Below are 23,403 nucleotides of genomic sequence, written 5' to 3'. Positions count from 1 at the left end.
AAAGCGTAAAATGCAGTATTCAACATAGTAATAATATATATACATATATTATTTGTTAATAAAAAGGTAAAAGTTAATTATTTAATTTCTAGGGTTCGGTGTGTTTAGTGTTAGGTTTTAAACCTATCTATAAATTGAAAAGGAGGGCTAAAAGTACAAAATATCAGGGGCTGAAATAAAAAGGCAACGCCACACTTAAAACTACTTTGCAGTATGAAAAAAAATTAGAAACGTGTCCTCACGCACGTAATGATCACGTGTGGTATCTTAAACTACTCAAAAAAATTGGCTTGCATTATTCATGTCGTTTGCTAGCATTTGGTTTCAAAGACGAAACATAATAAAATGAAATGGACCAATCCATAGCGAGTGCGGAAGTAAATTAAAATTCAAGTCCATATTGTACTGTTCAATAGTGTTAATGGTTCTGATTCAGCATCAACACTTTGTAATGTGATGGGACAGGGTAAATTCACTGGGTTGACGCCTGACGAGGCCGCCAAGGAGGGGCTGAGCTGAGACTGAGACGATGGTGATGGAATCGTGATGCTGCAGAAGCATGTGTGGAGCTTGTTCAAGGAGAATGGCGACGACGACGAGTTCTTGTGCGAGGTCGGGGTGGGTCTGGGCCATGGCAGCGCCGTCATGTGAGGTGCGTCCGGTCCAGAGATGGAGATGTCAAAGGCAAAGTGTCCTCTCTTATCTTGTTCTTAGCTCTGCTTTGGTTTGAGCAGAGTGTTCATGTCCAAGAACTGAAATACTGAAAGCTTTGGTCTTGTTTGTAGGAGATATAGTCGTTGCACACGAGTCGCTGGTGTTGGAGGGTACCTGAAGATGATGATTCTTATGTAGAATAGAATGTATAGCCATACAAAAATGCCATACAAACCTGGTGTCAACTAATCAAATTTGAGTATACGTGAGTACATAAATATTCTGACGTGTAGTCTGCATCTAGCAAAGGTTACAAAAGTACTTTAACACGCCGCTTCCTGAATTTCTAGGGGCACTCGTAGTTTTCAGTTCCAGGTTAGCAACCTGGCTCAAACTTGACGTCGCTGAGTTCTGTTCAGGTTTTAGCACTTCACCGGTTCACCCACGGTTTATTTGGCAGCCGAATTGTACTTTGATTCATGCCAAAGAAAAAGAAACAGAGTAGCAATAGCTAGTTTTGCTCATGGGGCAACAGAACAAAGACCACAGTTTGTGACTTGTCAACGAACACAAACGTCCAAACCAGCATTGTTGTTTTATTCAGATGGCTTGAAGTGCCTGTCAATTTCTTATGGCACACAAATGGAAATATTATAACATTTTTCAAGAGAATAGATGAACGCAAGCATTGAGGTTATAGGAACGCAAACATCAGGACTTTCATTGCGTAATAGTACAGGTAGTTGATAGAACAATCAACAAAGCGAATGCACCTCTTTTGTTTTTTTTTTTTCTAAAATTGCTAGTCGGCCCTGCAACTACATCAACCAATATACCAACGCTATATTTATAACCCCATGCTATTGTCTCCACAGAGACTATGCTACTTATCAACCTCACACACTTGCTTGGAATAAATACCAACTAAATGAATTGACTTGCTCCCTTCTCGTACAAAGTCACAGCCCGAATTGGGTAGTGAAGAATTAATGGACAAGAGAAGAGAACAAAATCTATACATCTGTGCATCAATGTACTTGAGGTGCGTCTCTTAATGCTACATTCAAACTGCTTTCCATTCCCTGCCACCCTAGCCCAACGTTGTTGCCTTGCATCATGGCTACAAATTCAGCGTAGTCAATTTGGCCGTCCTGAAAAAAACAAATGGCCAGTTCATTAGATTCAGCTCGAGAAAGATTTCCAGGGTTGGTCGTCTCTGGAGAACTTTTACATATGCTAATTTTATGTTGTAAAACATGTCTAGATGAGAGGACTAGTAGTCTTGCATGTTAACCCAGGCCAAGTGGACCTGTAGAAAAGACTGCCCTCGCTGTGTACATGTTATCATTTTGTTGTTGAAGAAAGTTTGGTGTTAGGTGTGACGCTGACAGATGCCAGTAATACCAAATAAATAATTTCACAGTGAAATGTCATTAGTATTAAGATTATGACACAATCTACCGATATATTAGCTGACCAGCTCAGACACTACGTCTAAAATAAGCCTAACATGTTTAATCATCTCAAGAGTGTCTTATCAATATGGTGGTTAAAGGTCCTTGAAAAAGAAATTGTTGGATACCGTAGAGCGAGATGAACTTACATTGTTTTGATCAACCTCTAAAATTATCTCTTCAAGGAAAGAATCCTCCATGTTATGTTCTCCACAAGCTCGTTGAAGCTTGTCAACCGTGATATAACCACTTCCATCTTTGTCAAAATATGTAAAAGCTGCCATCAAGTGCTCTTCACGCTCTATCTTGTTAAGAGGTAGAGTTGCAGCAATAAATTCTTCATACTTGATTGTTACATTGTTGTCGTTGTGAGCCTGAAGAAGTTGCAGAAGTCAGATCAAGATCTCCAATAAGGACGACAACATCTAACAAATAAATTTGTGGTTGCAAAAAGCTCCTACTTACCGCTTCCATTATATCACTAATCTCTGTGTCCTTAAATTCAGCACCAAATCTTCTTAAACCTTCTCTAAGCTCACCAAAAGTGATTACCCCTCTATTCTTTGTGTCCACTGCCTTGAACATTTCTCTTAAACCAGCAATTTCCTCCTCTGAAAGACGGTCAGCTATCACCTGGAAGCACATGAAGTGTCAGAAAAAGGAAATGCCATATTGTTGATAACCTGATAGATGTAGCCTGTCCAACATGAATTAAAAGTGCAATAGACTGAATCCCACATGACTAAATGTCACGGCGTAAAAACTTGTTCTTTGTATTGCAATCCCTCAAAGTTGACATGATACCAAAAGTTAATCAGATTTTACTTTTCATAAAGATCCAAAGAAGAATGAAGGCCAATCAGGGACACTTCGTTATGATGATATTATAGTTTATGGCAAATGTCATAGCAGCAATATGGAAGTATACAAGTAGATGAAGCACTCACTCTCAAAGCCAACTTTTTCAACTTGTTCATTGCAGAGAATTGTTTGAGCCGAGAGATAACACTGGGATCCAGAGCTTGATCAGTGGCCACTCCATTTTCACAGATCCAAGGATGTCCTAATATTAACATATAAATCAGTCAACAAATCAAAAAGTTTGTGGCTCTTCAATAATTAGTGAAAATTAAAACTATGTTATGGAAATAAATGCTAGGCTATATGTTCTATGACTAGGCTATGCAACAACAGGGCAAACATACTTACGTAGCACTTCATGGGCCTTCAGACGCTCTGAAGGACAATGGCAGAGCATTTTCCTTATAAGATCCTTTGCACTGTCAGATATTTTTGGCCATGGATCAGATTGAAAATCAATGTGACCATTCAGAACTGCATCAAATATTCCTTGCTGTGTCTCTGAAAAAAAAAGGACAGGATATAATCATTTTTTAGATTCAATAAAGATATTGGATTCAAATTTAAAACCTTAGATTTCAGATAAGTCACCTGCCCAAAATGGTGGCACCCCGCTCAGCAAAACATAAAGAATCACACCAGCTGACCACACATCAGATTCTGGTCCATAACGTTTGTGCAGTACCTCAGGAGCAACATAATATGGGCTCCCAACCAGCTCAGTGAAAATCTGACCTGCAAATTGTAAAAAACCAAAGCTAAATAAAGATACAAGAATCAAAACAACTAATTTACTAAGTTAAATAAAGATAAAAAGGTCAAAACAACTAATTTGTGTATCCACAATTTCACACATGGGCTGACAAATACAATGCGTGAACTGTCAAGGAAGATGGATAAAAGCCTGAATATATTCTACAGCAATGATGGTCTGGACTCTGAAGGCATACAGATTTATCCATAGAATATACAGCAAAGTAGACATATACAGTAGCATTGGTCTGTTACTCTTTAAGAACAATAAAAAAAATTGTTGTGCATGCACCAGAATGTGACATATACCTGGTTTGAAGAAAACAGATAGACCAAAATCTATTGCCTTTATTGACAGATCATCATCTTTATCCAAAAGAAGGAAATTTTCTGGTTTAAGATCACGGTGCATCACCCCAAGTGAATGGCACATAGACACAATGCTGACAATAATTTTTATAAGCTCTGCAGCCTTCCGCTCACTGTAATGCCCCTTCTCCTGAATCCTGTCAAAAAGCTCCCCACCAGAGCAGAGCTCCATCACGATGTGCACTGCTTGTGCATCCTCATAGACATCCTTAATTGCAACAACATTCTTGTGACCTGACAAATGGTGCATTATCTGAATCTCACGACGAACATCTTCAACATCCACCTTGGTGATGAGCTTGCGCTTTGGGATGGTCTTGCAGGCATACTCACACCCTGTACTGATCTCGGTACAGAGGTAAGTTGTGCCAAACTGGCCCTGACCAAGCTTCCGACCAAGGATATAATGCTCCCTTACGTCCGGCGTCTTCCGCCCAAGGACATCGATAGATGTAGGATCCAACCCTCGCCGGAGAATACCCGCAGCAGTAGGCTTAAAGTTGTTCACCTCAGGCCAAGTATTGTCAAACTTCTTCAGGTCCAAGTAGCTATCCTCCTGAACATACCCATCAGCGTACCTAGATACAGCATGCTCCCTTGGGAACCGATTGTGGTAATCACTCCCAAGAGTCCCGTTCTGGCACTGATTTCCCATTGCAAGAACTCCTTATCCAAACCAATTCCAAAGTTCCCAGCCTCGAAATAATTTGTATCCTTCCCAGGGATGCAGATTTCCACTTATATACCCGCACCGCTAAGCGCAAACCCGGAGAACTGGAAGAGTTCCTCCCAAAGGAAGCCCTTGCTTGGCTTCCTGGGTGTGAGGAAATCTCCGACCTGACATTTTCACAACAAAAACTTGATCAGCAACCCATACATGCTACTACACGGCAAGGAAAAACAGCAGAAAATTTTTAACGTAGCCAAAGGAGGAAGTGGAAAACCTCTTGTATGGCAAGAAACTCCTTCCAAAGGCGGCTCCTTTGGTCGTCCACCGGAAGGAGGAAATCTCCGGCCTGAGGGCTTCCACCACCAGACTTGACCACCAAAATCACCCAAACTTTTGCTCTCCACTACACGAAATCTCCTAGAACCTACCCTAAATACGAGATTTCCCGGCTTTTCTCAAGCCAGGCGAACACTGAAACCCTCAGAACTGGAAGAGTTCCTCCCAAAGGCAGCTCCTCCAGAAAGCTTCCTCCGGCAGGAAATCCCCAATCTGAGGGTTTCCAATGCTAAAGCTCGAACGCGAAGATCCAAGCTCCCCAGCCAGCCAGCCAGCGGCAACCAAATCCAGTCCCAAACCGATCCAGACAAGCCGAAACACGCGAGAAACGCCTAGGCGGTCGGCCACAAGCCAAATCTGAGCCAAAAAACACGAAATCTGCGCCGGAAGAAACGAAACCGAGCGCGGAATCGCGCCCACGCCACAGCAAGGAGGCAGAATGCTCAGGATGCACCTCACGAGACCCTCGCGCGCTCGATCGGAGCAGGGGGCACGGCAGGATCGAGCCCAGGGACCCGACTCGAAATCCGAGCTTCTTCGGGGGCTAAACTGCAAAATCGATAGGATGAAAAAAATAGAGCGGAGAGAAGAGAAGAGCAGGAGGGGGAGGCGCGCCTTTTATAGCCCCCTCGGTTAGGTTCGACTCCGACATTTTTTTGCAGCTGGGCCCCCGGATTCTTGGAGTATTACACACCGACAGAAACCACCCCTGGTTTTGTCGAGCGGATTGGGGAATTTCTTCCAGAGTCAAAAACGATTTGCATTGGCTTGGCTTCTTTCTAGCAGGCGAATTTTTATATATATGCACTATAAATAAATATATTCTGATTTCGAATCCGATTAGTTCAGTGACAACTACAGATACCAGTTTTGTAGTTCTACTTGTAAATGGTTTCGGTTTTGTTTTATCCGGTACAAATCGAAGTTAGAGTGTCTTTCCTTCCTGCAGATTGGTTGGGTTGATTTGCATGTTTACCTATTGGTTAGAATTCAGCTGGCTGTGTATCAAATTCTGTGGAATGTTTGATATATAAATTTCGTAAACATGGGGAGTTGGCAGCATATTCGCTTCTGCAAATTCGAATATGGTACTCTCAGGAAAATACATGATAACGTGCAGAAAAATGGGAGAAGAATCATTAGCTTAGAAGATAATGTTCCCCGTTTACTAAAAAAATACCATTATTGTGTACTGAAATTACAGATGTCGACCTAGTATATCAATGCAATGATTATCTCTTCAGGACCGGATTCTAATTAGCATTAGCCCCAAGGTGTGACCTGGAAATGAATCTTGAGCTTCCTGCGCTGCAGATACAGTAAGGCCTTACCTAATAAGACCAAGAAACAAAATTGAAGCTGAACCCCATTGCAAGCCAGCACAGAGTCACAGACAGAGACGCCCTACCCATGCAGGGGCACACATGTCATGCTGAATTTCCAACGAGGCTAATGTTTCAGGTTTGGTTTTCTGAAGAACGCTGTTGCGTCTTCAGAAATCAAACCATCTGCCGACTGCCGTGGCCGGGGTTCGGTCGGTGCTGTTTGTGTTTAGAAACTTGGAGTGCCTTTCGGCTAAAACGCAATAAGAGAAGGCAGAAACGCTTTGACCCGAAGCCTTCTCAGCCACATGAAAATTAGCAACCGATTTAATCTGTTCCTCGCGATGGGTTTATTTTGCCGGTGTCGTGTGCTTCAAACAGGGTGAAGTGGTGAGTCAGAGCCACATGGTTTGATTGCATACGACACATCTCACATGGAGAATTAGGCGAGGCAATCCATACGCAGGTTAGAACGAGGTCACATGCTGCAAGTTTTTCAGGTTCAGAGAAGAACGAAATTTTTTTTTTCTGATGAAATTCAGTGAGTGAGGCAGGTCAGGACCCGTACGTCGGAACGTGTGAGTGGCGAAAAAGAGCTACTAGCTCCTTTAGAAACAGGAGAATGTAACATGAGCTTAAAATAAGATTAGCACTGGTTACTTCTTTTGAAGGTTCTCAGTGGTAGCTTTTTTCTGTTGTGGTTAGTGCTACATGATTGCATGGGCGACAAGCATATCTACAATGATGCAAATGGTTATCTGCTACACAATGGAATTAACTCCCAGCTTAAATGAGTAGTGAATTATTGCAGAGAAATAATTAGAGGTGCTTTTTCTTTGGTTGATTACAACCATCGCAATTTGAACTACGCATGGAACTCTGACAACAACGCAGCTCGACTATGACACTGTCACTACTAGTATCCAATTTTCTACTGGGAGCAAGTGTTCAGATAATATTGGATGCAGGACTTGGTAATGGCACCATTAGTATCTGCTCAATCATCGCAGAGAGGAGTTAATACTGTCATATTCGATCATTCCATTATTGTCCTCTTGCTGATGACCGTTTTATCTGAATTCTGAAGTAAATGCAATAGAAAGTTCATCATCTGAGCATCGATCCAGCTCCAACCTATTGCAGCGAGCATGGGAGCACCGGTTGCTAAAAGCCAAAAACAACCATACTAATCAAGTCTTGACAGTGCAATGCCTGCTCAATAATTATACTACATACTGCTACTACATTACAGTTCACTGTACAAATTTTGAAATGATCTCTCGTCGCTTTGCGTGCTAAAATCCTTGTATTATAAGACCAAGAGAGTAAAGTGTTATATAGATTAATCTTTAAAAACACCTTAACAAAACTATATATAAATTTACAAACGTGCCTTTATAATATTACAAAGTTAGAGATATATCGTTGGTATCTCAATGACATACGAGGCCCGTATGTGTAAATGACATGTGGGTCAGAATGTCATATCCTTAATTTTGTAAAATTATAATAGCATCCTTTTAATTTTCCTCATATATAAACATATGTAATCAAATTAATGTTCTTTTTCACACTGCATGGCATGATCCAGAAAACCAGAGGTTCGATCAGGTCGTCTCCCTTTGGCCAATTCAGCTCGATCAATCGACGAATACCGTTTATCTCCCCAGCCATGTGTACTGATTAATTATTGCCGCGAATTAAGTAGTCGTCGTACTCAGTAACCCAGATTGCACAGTGAATTATATGCAGCGCCATCGTCGTCAGAGCGATCAGATCAGCAGTTGCTGTGTTGCTAGCCTTGCCAAGCTAGCAATCACCATCTGTTGAAAAGGAAGGATCAATTCACAAGTCGCTCTTGAAGCCACAGTGGCTGCAAACTCAAAGCCTTGAGAAGCTAGCGTCTCAGACTCTCTTCTTACGCACTTTTTTGACAAATAACCACGAGTTATATTGAGTGCAGATTTCAGATTAATATATAGATTATCCCAGATGATAGGTGAAAGTGGATATCATACGGCATGGGTGGCCGGAGAAGACGAATTTTGGAGCAAACAATTAGTCCAAAAAAGTACAGTACGTGTGATGTTGAAAGCTTGGAAGTTTGAAAGACGTAGGTGATGACTTGCTGGCGAAAAATACAAATTAAGAGGCGCGTTTGCTGCCTTGGAAATTTAGGTTCGCCATGCTTGTTGTCCAGAGACTCCAGACAGAGTTATGAAACTTATGGTGGCATGCGTTGAAACTGGAAAGGCATGTCTGGAACTTAAAGTAGGTTTTATCCACAGAGATGCTTCCCTCGCTATGTGTCTTAATATTACTTAAATTTCCATCAATCTAGATTATTTAATCCGCAGAAGAAATATCAACCGTTGTTCGCTTCAAAACTGAAACACCTGGAATCTCCTTTTTTTTTTTTTGCTTTTTTTACGAAAAGAACAAAGCTAGAAGCTCTTTTCACTTTTTCAGTATAGATAACTACCCCCAGATTGTTATTCACTATAATTAACAAATAGGCAGTAAACTCCATTTATCATTGTTAAATCTTCAAAAGTTGATGATGAACAAAATATGGCATAATAACAGAAAACTAAGAGACCAGTTTGCTTAGTATCATCAATCTCAAACTTAAAATACATTAGTAATAAATTCAACCATAATAAAATAACTAATGATTAAATAAATTTTTAAATAAGAAAATGGTTAAACATATGGTAAAAAAATCTACAACGGTTAGGAGTAGTTGGTTGTAGTTTTTTTTTCAAATAAAGACCAAAATTAATTTAATTGTCTAAAAAAATCATCGTACCTGCTATTGATGCGTGGGTCTAGACTCGAGAACTAGAGCTTATTCTCGTGGACGATGGTATTTTGTAACTCGTGTATTTGCAAAATGATAATCTGTAGATTTTTTTAAAAAAAATCAACAGAATGAGAATGCCATGTAGGAGTACTCCGTCCTATAATACTAATGTATTTCCAGTCAAATTTGAAGCACCAATATAGTATTAAATCTGTTTTACAGTGATATTCTGATTTGTGTAGTTTTGTATCGATATATGAAATTTAGGTTTAAAATATTTTTCCCTCAAGCAGAGGAGTAATATCTTGAAACGGATATAGCAGCATCCATTAGGGCAAAACTAATCTGAAAACTCGCCGACAGACAGAGCAAGGCAGGGAGGAAGCAACAAATAAGAAGCGGATAGCCTATTAGAGCATCCAACAGCTCATCTAAATTTAATTATTCATATCTTTATTTGGATGATTATTTAAACTAGTTTCATTCTTCATATCTGCATATACTCCACTAAATCATTCATATATGACATCCTCTGTATTTCTTTGGAGGATAAAGAGATTACCCAAAAATATAAATGATCTTTCTCCTAATATAAATAACATATAAAAATAGATGATAAAATAGTCGTTCTGTCGAAGCTTAATTTATAATTTTAATTCTTTATTTTTAGAGTAGAGAATGTCCGTAGGAATGCTCTTAGCTCCTATCCGGGGGTTCGTTCTCGTTCCTGTGGGACGTTACGCCGCAGGGATTTGCACGGCCACCGCCGCCTCGCGGGTCGTTTTCTCTGCCCCCGTGGGCCGTGGCCCCCCGCCCGCGCGGAAGGCAAGGCAGCCGAGCTGCTGCTCGGATCCCGCACACCCGGCGCGCGCGCGGTGGACGGACTGACGGACGGACGGACGGCCCAAATCGGGTGAGGCGTCCGCGTTACACGCTCGCGACCGTGATCCCCTCCCCGCGCCCCGGCCATGGAAAAGATCGTCTCGTCTGCTTCCCCGCGCGATCTGGTGGGTGGGCGCGCCGGGATGAATCGCAGCGTTGGACGGTTTGGAATTCATTGGCATGAATGGCCATTTCGTACGTAGCTCCACTTTTTGTGCGTGCCGTTGATTTCTCTTCGGTTGGGCTGTCTTCGTAAAAGAAAACTTTATTTTTAGCTTATGTTCATCGTTTTACAAAGAATTTATTTTTCTTCAGCAGATATTACATTGGAGTTTAATAAAATTTATCTATTTTCAATTATTATTAATTAGAGTTTGGTAAATTAATAAAAAATGTATTAGTTTAAAAGGTAGGAAATAAATATATTTGGAGAACAAGTGAATGGGATTTTTTGTTTTTACAGCTTTACATAATTATATGTAAATGTTGAAAGTGATTTTTTAACACGGTGAATATTACTCACTCTGTCCCAGATTATAAGTGATTTTGACTTTTTATTTGCAGTGTTTGACTACTCGTCTTATTAAAAAAATTTGAAAGTATTATTTATTTTTTTATTTTTTTATTATTAAAAGTAGTTTAAGTATTACTTATAAATTTTTATATTTGTATTAAATTTTTAAAAAAAACGAATGGTCAAAAATTATAAGTGAATAGTCCAAATCCCTTATAATCTGGGATGGAGAAGTCCTACCTCCATCCTAAAAATATGTTTATTTTTCAGTTTTTGGGATATAATATTTGACTCTTTGTCTTATTTAAATTTTTTTGTGATTAATATTTTTATATTTTTATGAAACCAATTTAAATTTAAAAATATAACGGATATGCACTTTTACACGTGAGATTCGATTTGACCTCGACGGCCAGAAAGAACGGGAGAAGGGATTTGACGGTCGACATCACCGACGTTTTTACTGAAAAATTGATCGGTAGAAACCGAGGGCGGATCAGCCGGCATTTACCCACGAGCAGAGCTGCGATGTGATGTAAGCACTCCTCAAATCGTCACCGCTCACTTCACCAACAGCAACTGAGCAAGCACGCTGTACCGTAGTTGGGCCCAGCTATTTTTAATGGCAATTTTCGCCGCGCCTTTATCCATCCACGTAAGCGCCAGCAACACACAGCATATACCATATACCTTATTATATTCTCTCCTAAGCCTAAAGGTCCTGCTATCTCGTTACATAATAATTTTATTTTTTAATTTCTATGCACCGTTTATTTTATTTAAAGATTTATATAAAAAATTTAAAAATAGTCACGCATAATATTTTATCATCTAATAATAATAAAAATATTAATTATAAAAAAATAAATAAGATGAAGAGTCATTGTATCTAGAAAGTAGAAAATGATTTTATTATTATGAGACGAGGAATATATCTCCTGTTTAAAAGCGAAGGCGTCTGCCCGTCCTCTTCGTCCCATGTCACACATAAACAATTGCTTCAAAAAATTATAAAAAATTCAAGTGAATTCTTTAATAAAACTGTTTAATTTCTTTACGAACCCGTATTTCTTTTCCTTGTAGACATGTACAATCGGTCATTAATTATATTAGTTATATGTATATGTTGCAATGTATAAGTATATTCTATGATCACCTCGTTATCACAGTATCCGTGACAGTACGAGATTATTTTGCTTATTGCGGCAGCACGAAATGGGATTACTGAACTAATTCAAGCTTGTTGGTTTGAAATATAATTGATTGGTATCATGTTCGGATCACTCTCTTACGATAATCTACCATGAACGTCGGTTTACAATTCAGAATTTAAATTTTAAATTTTAAATTTAAAGTTGATTTTAAGTTTTTTTTATTGAAGTTTATTTGTCATCTTTTACTTTTCGATTGCTACGAACAATATATATAAAAAATATTCAAATTTTTTTTTTGTAAATATGTCTTTTTTTTTCTTCTAAACACTCTAAATATGACATTTGCTATCTATGGCTGACAAGGAAGTCTTTTGAGTTTGATCGCACAGGTCACGGGTTCGGTCTACTGTGTCTTCGTGTATTATGATGTTTATTAGGAACCTTGTTGACATTCGAGTATGTCGTTGGCATCAAGGTACAAACCATGCATGTTGGGACAAATACAATCCCGTTTCAAAATACCAAAAAAAGTCTAGATTATTTACCAATAGCTAAAGTGAATAAACAAAATTTTCTATTTAATCACCCAGTTGGTTAAATTTTGAATTGCTTAGAATCTTACCCCAAGCATCCGATCGGTTGAAAATGTATGGATTTATGTAATCAGTGCCCTATAAATACTTTGTATTATGGTATAATTTTTGAGTAATATGAATGCTGTTATTGTGGAGTGGAGAGGGTAATCATCAATCCATATGTTAATAATTTTGAAATTTGTAGTTAAGAAATATTTAATGTTTCGGTCTGAAAGTTTTAGTTGTACCATTGTCGAGTTTTGATATGTCTGAAATTTGTAATCAATAAATTAAAACCGGCCTGTATTAAGTTTGGAGTTTCAACGCCCACAACGTGCATAATGGATGTGTTTTAATATGGTTAACGCTGTTAAATGAGCGTAAGGGTATGTAAGTTACCACAACCCAAAATAACAGTTTCATGAGTACAAGTGGGGAATGATACCTTTTGCAGGGCAAGAAAGATTCTCTTGTTTGAAAAAAAAATTGTAGAGTATTATACAACATTTTCCCATTACAATTTACATTGTGATATGTATTAGATGTTGATTTTGTGGTTGAAACTTTGTAGTTATGGATAACCTTGTTAAAAACAGGACGGACAATCCTTATTATATACACAGAGGTGAAAGGTATACAATTTGTCAATGACACACATAAACAATTGTCACTAGTTATTGTTAACTTGCCATAGTCTTCTTAAGGCCTCTGCCTACACCGGCTTAAAAATAAGAGGATAAATATCTTCAACTTGCGGTTGTGGCAGAAAACAAAATTCCGAGATATACTCAGCAGTTGGGAACATAAAGCGCGCACGTGCGTCATGGATATAGCTAGCACATGATACTGGGGTGACGACGACGATGTGCTGAGTTTCTTTATCACCCGATCCGTTGAACTACGTGGTTGTTCATCGCACAACACGAAATGTTCACACGGTAATGCCCTTGTTGACAAATAGTATTTAGTTAATTTAACATTGACGAATACAACCCTGATCATTATTTCTTAAGCAATACTTCCCCCTCATTTGGTACTTCTCTGTCAGTTTTATAATCCTTATCATTTCAAATAAATCTATAATCCATATTTTAAAACTTTAACTATTACTCCCTCCGTTTTTTTATACCGTTGACTTTTTATTTACGTTTGATTATTCATCTTATTCAAAAATTTTGTCTAAATATACAAAATTATAAATCACACTTAAAGTTACTTTGTTAATAAACCAAATCATAATAAAATAGTCAGTAATTATATAATTTTTTTAATAAAACGAAGGGTCAAACATAGATAAAAAAATAAACGACGTCAAAAAAACGGAGGGAGTAATAATTTTAAAATATTTAATTTAAAAATACTAGTACAAAGATGTATTGATGAGTTATAAAGAATATTTTAATGCAAGCAAATATTTATTTTATATATATATATATATTAATAGAGAGTTATAGTCATAGATAGATTGAGAAGACTAGAGAGAGCAGCATTTATAAATATAATTCTGAGTAAATCACAAAAGTAACTTGGAACGTAGAATAACCTTAGATCAGTGAAAGTTAAAAATAAGACATCTCGAGTATTTCAACATTATCAGTACTTTATGCGTACATTCCTTGAGGATTAGGAGTGGCGTTATACATGAAAAAGTTACCTGACCTAACTCAACACAAGAAAACGACATCTCCGTCGAAAAGGAAGTGAAAACTGGTGATGAGCTCATGGAGCACGCCCGATCTGCCATCGCACAAGCGAGAAAGGCTACGAAGGGACGAGACGACAGACCACGAGGAAAACGCCGCGGCCACAGCGAGAGCGACCTCGCGGCCCCAATCGCGGCGACCGCGACGCGGCCAGGTACAGCCAGCTCGTCGTGATGGGCCGGCTTACTTATCATGGGCCTCCAAGCCCGCTCGATCTCGAGACGGGCCGGCCCACTACAGCCGCACGCACACCGTCTCGGAGCTCGTGGGTGGAGCGGGAGGCCATCGATGGCGGCCGGAGCGCGCGATTTTGGCGGATAAATTTGGGCGCGCGCGGGCGGGAGGAGCGGGAAATCGCGGAGCGTCTCCGAACCCCCTGACCCTCCCGCCGGCCGCCAAGCTCCCCGCCGCCGCCGCCCGCCATGGAGAGGAAGCAGGCGGAGTACAGCAGCCTCGTAAGCTTCCACCCTTGCTTGTTTGTTTTTCTCTCTTGATCCAACTCGATTTTGGTTTGGGGTGAGCAAATGGCGATGCGAATGGCAGGACGAGAGGTACGCGATCCAGGGGGAGAAGTACCAGGGGCAGCAGTACAGCCACATCTACTACACGCGCCTCCACCACATGCGCAACCTCCTCCACCCCCTCGTCACCGCCTGGAAGCCGCACCTTCCTGGTCCGACCCCCTCGCCTATTCCTCGATGTTGAGATTGTTAGGGTTTATCTGATCGGTTCTCGGTGCTTCAACTGTTTGGTAATTGATTGCGTTGTATCATGATGGCATGCGTATTCCTTGGTTCATTTCAGGCCCGTTGAGCTCATATTAGGGTTTTAGCATCAACATGGCACAGTGTCTATTGTGTGGGTGCTTTATGAGCTTCTCCTGTGCCAAACTTCTATGCTTGGTGAAACAGGGTTCACAAAATACTGATTTGGCATCTTTCATTTACCAAAAGATTTTTTATTGGTCGGTGAGTAGAACCGGTCTAAAAGTTCCAATTTTCCCTTACTAGATGCTTTGTCAAAATAGTTACTTTGCAATGAAGCCAGTATTCCTAAGGTTTTTCCGGGCATCATTAGGCAGTATGAATGTACGAACTTATGAAATGTGCCCCCTTATTTCCAAGATTGAAGATCAATTTGCTGCGTGGCTATCTTACTATGGAAATGGATCATGTAATAGATGCTTGTTTTTATGCATCAAAGGAGAGTTTGAACTTTAAAACGCACCTCTTCCTGTGTTGCAGTTACTACTGTCTTGGGACTTGAAGAAGGAAAGGATTGCATAATTGTTGGAACTTTATACAAGCACATGAAACTCAAGCCTTCCATTCTTGATGAATACTCCAAGGAGGTAATATAGCATGTCTTGTCTTGATATCCTTAATACCTTGAACGCCCTGTGAATGAACCATTGTGCTACAGAGGTCTGCTATTCCTCTAGTCAAACCACACAATTTCATGCATCCTGATGATCATCTCATTCTGGAAGATGAAAGTGGGAGAGTCACACTTGCTGGAGCCATACCTCCAGCAGCATATGTTACTGGTACGCTGACATCTTTCACTGAAAAGTCACTTTGCAAATTTAAAATGTGTTTCTTTAGGGTGGTAGTATTTGTTGAACACTTTGATCTGATATATCATATTGCTTGGAATACTCAATCGTTCATCATCCACAGGAACTGTAGTAGCTCTACATGGGAAAGAAACAAGTGCTGGCAATTTTCTTGTTGAAGATGTTCTTGAGGCTGGGCTTCCTCCTCAACATACATTACCTAGCATAAGTAGTATTTTCCTTATATTCTGGTGTTCTCATTTTTCCATATTCCGCATTTGGCTACAAAAGTTTTGATGTTGAGGCCTCTTACATTCGCTTTCGTCTCTCTTACAGATGAGGACAAATATGTGGTATTTTTGTCGGGGTTAAGTGTTGGGAGTGACACATTCAATCCTCTACAGTTCCAACTTCTAATAGACCACATCACCGGGCATTTGGGTGATGAGAATGTATGTCCTTTTTTTCCTCCCAAAAAAGATGGTTCAAGTGAAAATGTGCATTAATTTGGATGATCTCTTTGTAATTTAATTAGGATCAAACCATTGCATCCAATATAGTACGTGTTGTGGTAGCTGGGAATTCAGTACATATTTCACCAAGATTCTTCAATGGTCAGGTAATGTCACTGCCTATTACAGTACATGTTTTGGTGGCACTCCACATATTGCTCTAGTTCATTGTACTAGTGGTGAACTCTGGTATTTCAGACAGTAGCATCGAAAGATCAATCCAGGATAGCTGAACCAATCAAAGAATTGGATATAATGCTCACTCAGGTTTCAACCGTTTATTCCCCCCTCAAATACTGTCAATGCAATTCTTCTGGTATATGATGCCATTATGAATGTAACCTGTTTCCTCTGTAGCTTGTGGCATCATTGCCCATGGATATAATGCCTGGATCTAATGACCCGGCAAATTTTTCTTTGCCTCAGCAGGTGGGCTATTGACATGGAAAAATAATTTGTAGTGCTAATAACATGTAAATATGTTTTTTATGCATGCATGGCTAACTTATTGTCTTGCTTTTTTTTACAGCCTTTGCATAGATGCCTATTCTCTGGAGCATCCACTTATAACACTTTTTCATCATGTTCGAATCCACATCAATTTGAGCTTGACGGTGTCCGGTGAGCGTTGGTGTTTCTTTAACATTCCTCAATTAAAGCAGCTGTAGAGTTTTAAGTAAGGAAGTTCTGTAATGTAGGTTTATTGGAACATCTGGCCAGAACATAGACGACCTCTACAAGTACTCTGATGCCAAAGACAAGTTGGAATTCATGGAAAGAACACTGAGGTGGCGCCATCTTGCTCCAACTGCTCCAAACAGTCTTGGTAACTCTTCAGGCACTCCATTGTTCTATGCTGAGATTATTGTGTAAAAAACTAGTATTATATAATCCATACTTGTAATTCAACTTCATATTGATTTAGTGATCATTTATACACATAAAGCTAGAAGGCCCTAATCAAATAAATATCTGTTTCATCCAGGATGTTATCCATACACAGACAAGGATCCTTTCCTTGTTGAAAGTTGCCCCCATGTTTACTTTATCGGGAATCAAGATAAATATGAAACTCGATTATTGGAAGGTACTTCTCCATGTAAGCTTCCTATGTTGTTTTAACGTCCAACTTAACATCCTTGTCATGCAGGGATGGAAAAACAAAGAGTGAGGCTTATCTGCATTCCACGATTTTCTGACAGTGGAGTTGCCGTTATGGTATGTACTTGTTATTGTAAGCTGATTACTGGTAAATCTGTTTTGGTTATCTGTGCAATTTAGTAAGTTATAAGGAAACAATTATCTTACACTCCAGTACAAAAAAGTTGGCAATCAATGAGTCAGTAAAACAGCTTAGTATATTTCTTTGTGACAAAGCAAAGTCAACTGTGAAGATGAAACACTTTCCTTTGGTCTTCTATCTTGTTATAGGACTCACCTTTGATTCATGTATGCATATGCAAACACTTCCTTTGGCCTTTTGTCTTATTATAGCAGTCACTATTCATTCTTATATTAATTAGCGCATACAAAAATAAATTGCTGACAAGCATATGTATTAATGTAGCTCAATTTGAGGAACTTGGAGTGCAGCACTTTGAGTTTCTCAACAAGCCTCGATGCCTGACCATGCTTCACTTGTCTGGAGTGCAAGTGAGTAGCACGCTGCTTTGGTGATGTTGGTCCTGACTTTCGCAAGGTTGTCTGAAGGATGTACTTGTAGGCTGTAGATCATCAGTTTTTCAATCTAGTTGTGATGACCTAGGTTCTCCAGTTAGATGTGTTGATATAATTGCCTAGACGTCGATGTATCAAAAGCTGAAATAGGGGATGCACGGTTTGTACCAAACAAAAAGCACATGTTTCTTTAACCAGTACGAGTTTCCACAGCTCATTTATTTGTCAGATGTTTTATTCTTTTTCATCAATCTTGGCAAATGTATCAATGTGTTCCTAATAGATGTGTTCGTTTGTACTCGTATCCTTGTTTCATGTTCTAGTCTTTTCTAGATTCATATGGATGCTAATGAATATATACATATACAGAAAACATATTCTTATATTGGAACAAAATAATATTTGTGACTGAATATGCTGGTACAAAGCAGGCATCGATTAGCAGTTTCATCTTTTCGCTTTTGCTTAACCTTATAAGTCAAAATTTATATTTTTAATCTTAAATTCAAATTTTAGCCTATAAGCATAAGCTTCCGATGCGCCAATTGTTTCCTGTTAAAAGAGCCATGTACTTGCTGCGACCCCAAAACTGGGAAACCTGAAACACACTCTCTTCGTGTTCTCAAAACAAACTAGATAGTACGGAGTACTAGGATTATGTTTATGTTTTGTTTCTTTATAGCTATTTAATGCTATAGATGATAGAATATTAGAATTAGCTATACAAAGTTAAAAGTTCATTTTAGAAAAGTAAAATGATGAACTTATATACAGAAACTTCTAAAATTATATGGGTAAAAACCAAGAAAAAATATGATAAAAATTCGGAGTAAAAAACGCACTAAAATTCAAATCCATGCTAGAACTAAAAGTATCCTAATCCCATGCTTCATCTGTGGCTGTGGTGAACTGGTGAACGCAGCCAAATGACAACGGCGGTGCGGCACCATCCGCTTTTTTTTTTTTTGCAACAAGGCCCCTTTGCTGCTTGTCTGCATCCATTTCCCCGCATCTCGCTGGAGCCGACCCCCCCCCCCCCCCCCCCCCGGCTTCCTCTCCTCTCTCCCCCTCGTCGGCGCCATGGCGGCCATATCTCCCCACCTCGCCTCGACCCTTCCGCCTCTCCGAACCCCTCCTCGCCGGCTCCTGCCTGCTGTCTCCGTCGTCCCACCCCGAGCCGCCCGCGTCGTCCTCCGTGGCTTCAGGTGCGTAAATACTCCTCTCCCCCCTCTCGTGTTACGTCTTGTTGGTGGGCATTGGCGGGAGAAGAATGGTATCGGGGGCTTGATTGGATTGTGCTGGTGCTATATGCCTTTTGTTAACCCGACTGGATTCAATTTGGGGAGAACCCGTTTATCACAGAGGAGCTAGAGAAAGGAAGGGGATCGATATATATCCGCACTGAATACATAGTGCTGCATTGCTACTGAATTAACTGCAAGTATGAAACATACACTCTGAGGAGTTCATCCTAGGTGCAGTTTATTCTTAAGCCAACAGTATTTTTGTATTACTAACAGCTAGGATGGTTTGTGAGAAGCACCCCTTTTATTGTTAAAAGAGCCTTAGATCTTCGATTGGCCACCACATACCTGTGTCATCATGGTCTGTGCTGTATTTAGAGAGGAGCAAGAGCAACATTTTGTACTGCTAGCACTACTTGTTTAGTTGTGAGGTTGCATCCATTTCGATTTCCACTGGGGATTTATTGCCTTGCAAAAATGTTTTGACTAGAATGCAAGCTTCACCATACTTACAGTTACAGCCTATGTACACGGTGAATAAAACATTACGGAAGTCGTAACATTCTATTGCGGCAATCTCGTATGTGCATCAGTAATAGGTTGCCTGTTGCATGAAATATCAGGATAGTCCCTTGTGCACTGGAAATTGGCTGCTCTTCTTTTTAATTTTGCTGGGTCAAATTGGCTGCTCATTTTAAGTGATTCATACAATCTCCAAAGTGTTGCTCCTGACTGGGATGACATGCAGGCTTCCTGATCCTGCCGCAAGAAGTTTCCTTGGTTTCCAGAAATCAGTAAGCTTGCAGAAGGAACACCAGAAGCAGGTTCTATTTGCTTCGGATAGAGATTCTACTAGCACTGGTGCAACTGATGATAACTTAAGCTCACCGGATGGCCCACCCGTCCTAACTATTTTGGCTGGTGTCATTGTGTTCCTTCTAGTCTTATGGGTTATCGGATCAGTCATCACCTGGATTACTGGTTTGGTTTTTGCTGCTGCAAAATCTTAGAAGTTCTAATTTTAGGATAGTTGTGCACCTTTCCAGTTGTACATACTTGTTTCCAATTGTATTGTATGACAATCTTGATTAAATTGCATTTGATGCTATTATTGTTAACTGAAGTGTTGAGTAATTGCTTCATGGTGTTGCTTCCATCTGTGTCTTAGGTATTGCTTTTCAAACTGTTATTTCAAGATAAATGTGGTTGGATTCCATTTCTTTGTATGAATTTACACAAAAAAAAAATTAACAGCTGGGTCTCCTGAAAATGCAAGTTTTTGTGGTCCATTCATTGGTCTCTCACAAAGATTCATATTGACACGCTGTTTCCTCCTACCAGTCTGATCTTAACCTTTGAACTTGTTATCTTAGGGCATTATGATCTTATATACTAGTAATGGTTTGCTATGGACAGAACAATCATACAGTTCACTGATTTCTGAATAAATCACTATGAATATGTCCAGTCTGCTGTCAGGCATCACTGTGATGACTGTTGAGGGCATGCACTATGCAAGCCACGTCCTAAGAAAAGAGATGTCACTTAGGATGAAACTACACATCTCACAATGTAGAGTGCTTCAGTGGGCCACAAAAGGTTTTTTTTTCTTCTGTCAACTCTCTCCTCTCTCTCTTCCCTCTCTCTCCTCTCCCATTTCTCTCCCGAGCTCTCTCATCTCGACGGAGCGGGCGGCGGCGGCGTGGCGGCTGCCGGCCGCGTCACTGTAGCGGATCGAGAGGCGGGCAAGCGGGCGGTGCTTCGGGACGGCGGATCGGGGCGGCGGCATGTCAGGCCACGGTGGATCCGGTCGGCGGCACCTCGAGCCGTGGCGGATCTAGCCGGCGGCTGCGTCCCTGTGGCGACGGGTCACGTTCACGGGCGGGCTCGATGACGACGGGTCGCGGACGGGGGCGGCATTGGCGGGGCGGGGCTGGGGGCGGCGATGGCTAGCCTCGGCACGCCGCCATGTTGGTCCTTTCCGGCGTCGCCGATTCTGTCTTTTCTTCCTTGCTTTCTCCGGTTTCTCTCTTCCCTCTCTCTCACTTTCACTTTCTGACGAAGACATGGTAACCTCAGCAAAATACGTACACCCCTATGGGAGAACAGTGCATGCTGAGCTGGTGAGCTCGCTCCGACGTGGCGGGCTTGAGCCACTCGCCACGTCGGAGCATAGGGCATGACCTGAGGGCTTGAGGCCCTGTAGGTTGTACTGCTAGTGCTAGGTCCAGGCAGCTGTTGCTTCTCCATGCCTTGTTTTGCCATCTATAGGCGCACCTGTACTGGTGGCCATTACAATCATCCGCCCGAGAGGCTCTGTGACGACCCCCAGCTTGTGCAACGCAATCTCTGCGTGCCAAAAGACTGCTCATCAGTACAGCACTACAGCATTTACTAAAATGCCATAATGCCAATGCTAGTTGCTACGGTTCATCATCAATCGTCGTCATGGATCTGGATCCTAACGGCCTGAAACCCTGAATCCACATCATTCTATAGTCGCCGTCAGATCTCCTGCCCGTTTTCGCTCACGGGACAAAATAAATTCCCCACCCTGACGAGAAATTTGCCATGAGAGAGAGAAAGGCGCGTTCCGGGGACCAGACGGACCAGGCTGACTGCGGCGCGCCAGTGCGACCGACCGCACCAGCCGCGCGCGCGCGCGGGGCACGTGAGATCCACCCGCGCGCGCCCACTCCTCCCCAACGGCTATATTCTCTTCCCCCACTAAATCCCGCGCTTAAAATCCCCCGCTTCGCCCTCGCCTCCTCGTCTCCCGCTCTTCCCCCCCATTCACCAACGCCGACGCGAACTCCTCTCGATCTCTTGTGCTATGGCGGCGACGGCGCCTACGCCTGCGCCTGCGCCGCGGTCGGAGGGCGGCGGGGCGGTGTCCGTGCAGCACGTGGCGAGGGCGTCGTCGGACGAGCTCCTGCGCAAGTTCGCCGACCCGGACGCGCACGCGAAGCAGATCGCGCCGCCGCGCCGCAGCCTGGCGCTGCGGCGGAAGCGGTCGTCCCGGCGGGTGGCGTCGGGGCTCTCCGCGAGGGACTCGGAGAGCGAGCTCGCGGCGCCCAAGCGGAGGCGGAGTGTCGGCGGGTCCACCGAGTGGAAGGCCGGGCTGCTGCTGCCAACCACCACGGCCTCCGCGCGGAAGGCCGCCGCGAGCCACTCCCGCCGGGGCGCGAGGCTCGACGACGCCGCGGGGATCGGCATCCTCCTCTCCGCGTTGGAGCGGGTAAAGATATCTCGCAACCCCCTTCAATTTCAATACCTCATTTTCACTAATTGCTGATGCTGAATTGGCTTCACTATGTGGTGATGCTCAGACATGGAGGAAGACGGTGGCGGGGGCGTCGAAGATGTTCGTGGAGAGGCACCGCACCGACCACGTGCTGCTCATCAGCGACATGGTCTGAACTCTCAACTGGAGCCCCGTCGTAGCAGGTGGCCGAGCTGTCATCATCGAGCTCTTCTGCTCGGGTTGGTGTTCTTCGAATTGAATTCGTTTGACTGATTCGTTCTGCAATTTAGCTGAATAAAGTGGCAGAAAAAAAAAAGAACAAGGCGAATTGAACTAGCTGTGTAGTTCTAGGTCGCGTAGGTTCTTTGATTTCTGCCAAAGTGTGTGCTTGCTTTCATTCATTCGTTGTTTCTTTACTCCTACGAATCATCGTCTCGGCGACCACGTTGTAAATTCAAGTTTGCAATATGATTACCATTGCTATGCTGTGCGAAAATGATCCCCTTTTACTTCTGAGCCTACTGCATTGTTTCTGACTGATAAATCAGAAATTCAGAAATCGTATTATTTGTGATTGGGCCTTTGATTTATTAGTGGCTTAGGCCTCCATATTGATTGGTCTTTTGAAGCCTGAATACTGATGGGCCATGAGAACTAAAATCCCAAGATGCAAAGCATCCACGGGGACAGGTGAAACATCGATGTCCAGTCTGAATCTCGGTTGCTTACTTGGCTAAGTTGGCTTCTTCAGATTGTGCACCATATAAAGGCTGTCAGTTCTTTACTAGTATCAGTCCATGTCTACCAAGAATCCTACTTTGTTTTCTCTAGTAGCTCCACACATACGCTTTCACTACCTGATTAATAAATATTACTAGTTCCGAAAGTTAAAGGCAGATTTGATGAAATAATCAATGATTGATCCTTTCCTTTTCTTATCCTTCTAATTTCTGATACCTCTGCACTCAGAAAACCCCCTTCGCTAAGAAAACAAAGCTGAAGACAGTTAACCGTATTCTATTATGTCCATCCAAATCTCTCAAGACTCAAGTCCACCTTCTCTAAGTCTCTGAACATGGTGTGGGGACATCTCTCTTTTGGATCGGATGGATTGATCAATC

The 23,403-nt window shown here is 41.6% G+C and overlaps 4 protein-coding genes across 5 annotated transcripts; 3 read left to right on the top strand and 1 right to left on the bottom strand.

Moving 5' to 3' along the window:
* Positions 1-1,342: 1,342 nt before the first annotated feature.
* Positions 1,343-5,688, bottom strand: LOC102703758 (calcium-dependent protein kinase 7). The gene is made up of 8 exons (XM_040521622.1): positions 5,036-5,688; positions 4,032-4,928; positions 3,561-3,704; positions 3,318-3,470; positions 3,056-3,171; positions 2,574-2,741; positions 2,258-2,482; positions 1,343-1,805 (listed from the first exon to the last, which is right to left on the bottom strand). Exons 2-8 carry the CDS (start codon positions 4,744-4,746, stop codon positions 1,683-1,685), a joined length of 1,644 nt encoding a protein of 547 aa, XP_040377556.1. The 5' UTR covers positions 4,747-4,928; positions 5,036-5,688; the 3' UTR covers positions 1,343-1,682.
* An 8,652-nt stretch (positions 5,689-14,340) lies between these two features.
* On the top strand, positions 14,341-18,067 carry LOC102703468 (DNA polymerase delta small subunit). Of its 2 annotated transcripts, none has more exons than XM_006649259.3 (14): positions 14,341-14,505; positions 14,594-14,723; positions 15,295-15,401; positions 15,473-15,596; positions 15,730-15,834; positions 15,942-16,057; positions 16,141-16,224; positions 16,316-16,384; positions 16,475-16,546; positions 16,647-16,738; positions 16,816-16,943; positions 17,103-17,204; positions 17,268-17,335; positions 17,685-18,067. In XM_006649259.3, exons 1-14 carry the CDS (start codon positions 14,473-14,475, stop codon positions 17,742-17,744), a joined length of 1,290 nt encoding a protein of 429 aa, XP_006649322.1. In that variant the 5' UTR covers positions 14,341-14,472; the 3' UTR covers positions 17,745-18,067. The 2 variants fall into 2 exon arrangements, with proteins under 2 accessions (XP_006649322.1, XP_015690485.1); XM_015834999.2 differs by having other exon boundaries at positions 14,385-14,505; positions 15,730-15,837.
* Positions 18,068-18,843: 776 nt separating this feature from the next.
* Positions 18,844-20,156, top strand: LOC102703193. The gene is made up of 2 exons (XM_006649258.2): positions 18,844-18,999; positions 19,787-20,156. Exons 1-2 carry the CDS (start codon positions 18,875-18,877, stop codon positions 20,046-20,048), a joined length of 387 nt encoding a protein of 128 aa, XP_006649321.1. The 5' UTR covers positions 18,844-18,874; the 3' UTR covers positions 20,049-20,156.
* A 1,297-nt stretch (positions 20,157-21,453) lies between these two features.
* Positions 21,454-22,808, top strand: LOC102722284. The gene is made up of 2 exons (XM_040522573.1): positions 21,454-22,276; positions 22,368-22,808. The coding sequence occupies exons 1-2, from the start codon at positions 21,872-21,874 to the stop codon at positions 22,455-22,457; spliced, it is 495 nt and encodes a 164-aa protein (XP_040378507.1). The 5' UTR covers positions 21,454-21,871; the 3' UTR covers positions 22,458-22,808.
* The last annotated feature ends 595 nt before the right edge of the window (positions 22,809-23,403 follow it).

The sequence above is a fragment of the Oryza brachyantha genome, chromosome 3 (genome assembly GCF_000231095.2).
Source record: "Oryza brachyantha chromosome 3, ObraRS2, whole genome shotgun sequence".
Classification (NCBI taxonomy): domain Eukaryota; kingdom Viridiplantae; phylum Streptophyta; class Magnoliopsida; order Poales; family Poaceae; genus Oryza; species Oryza brachyantha.
Note: the sequence above shows the minus strand (reverse complement) of the source record. Positions and strands in the feature narration are given on the sequence as shown.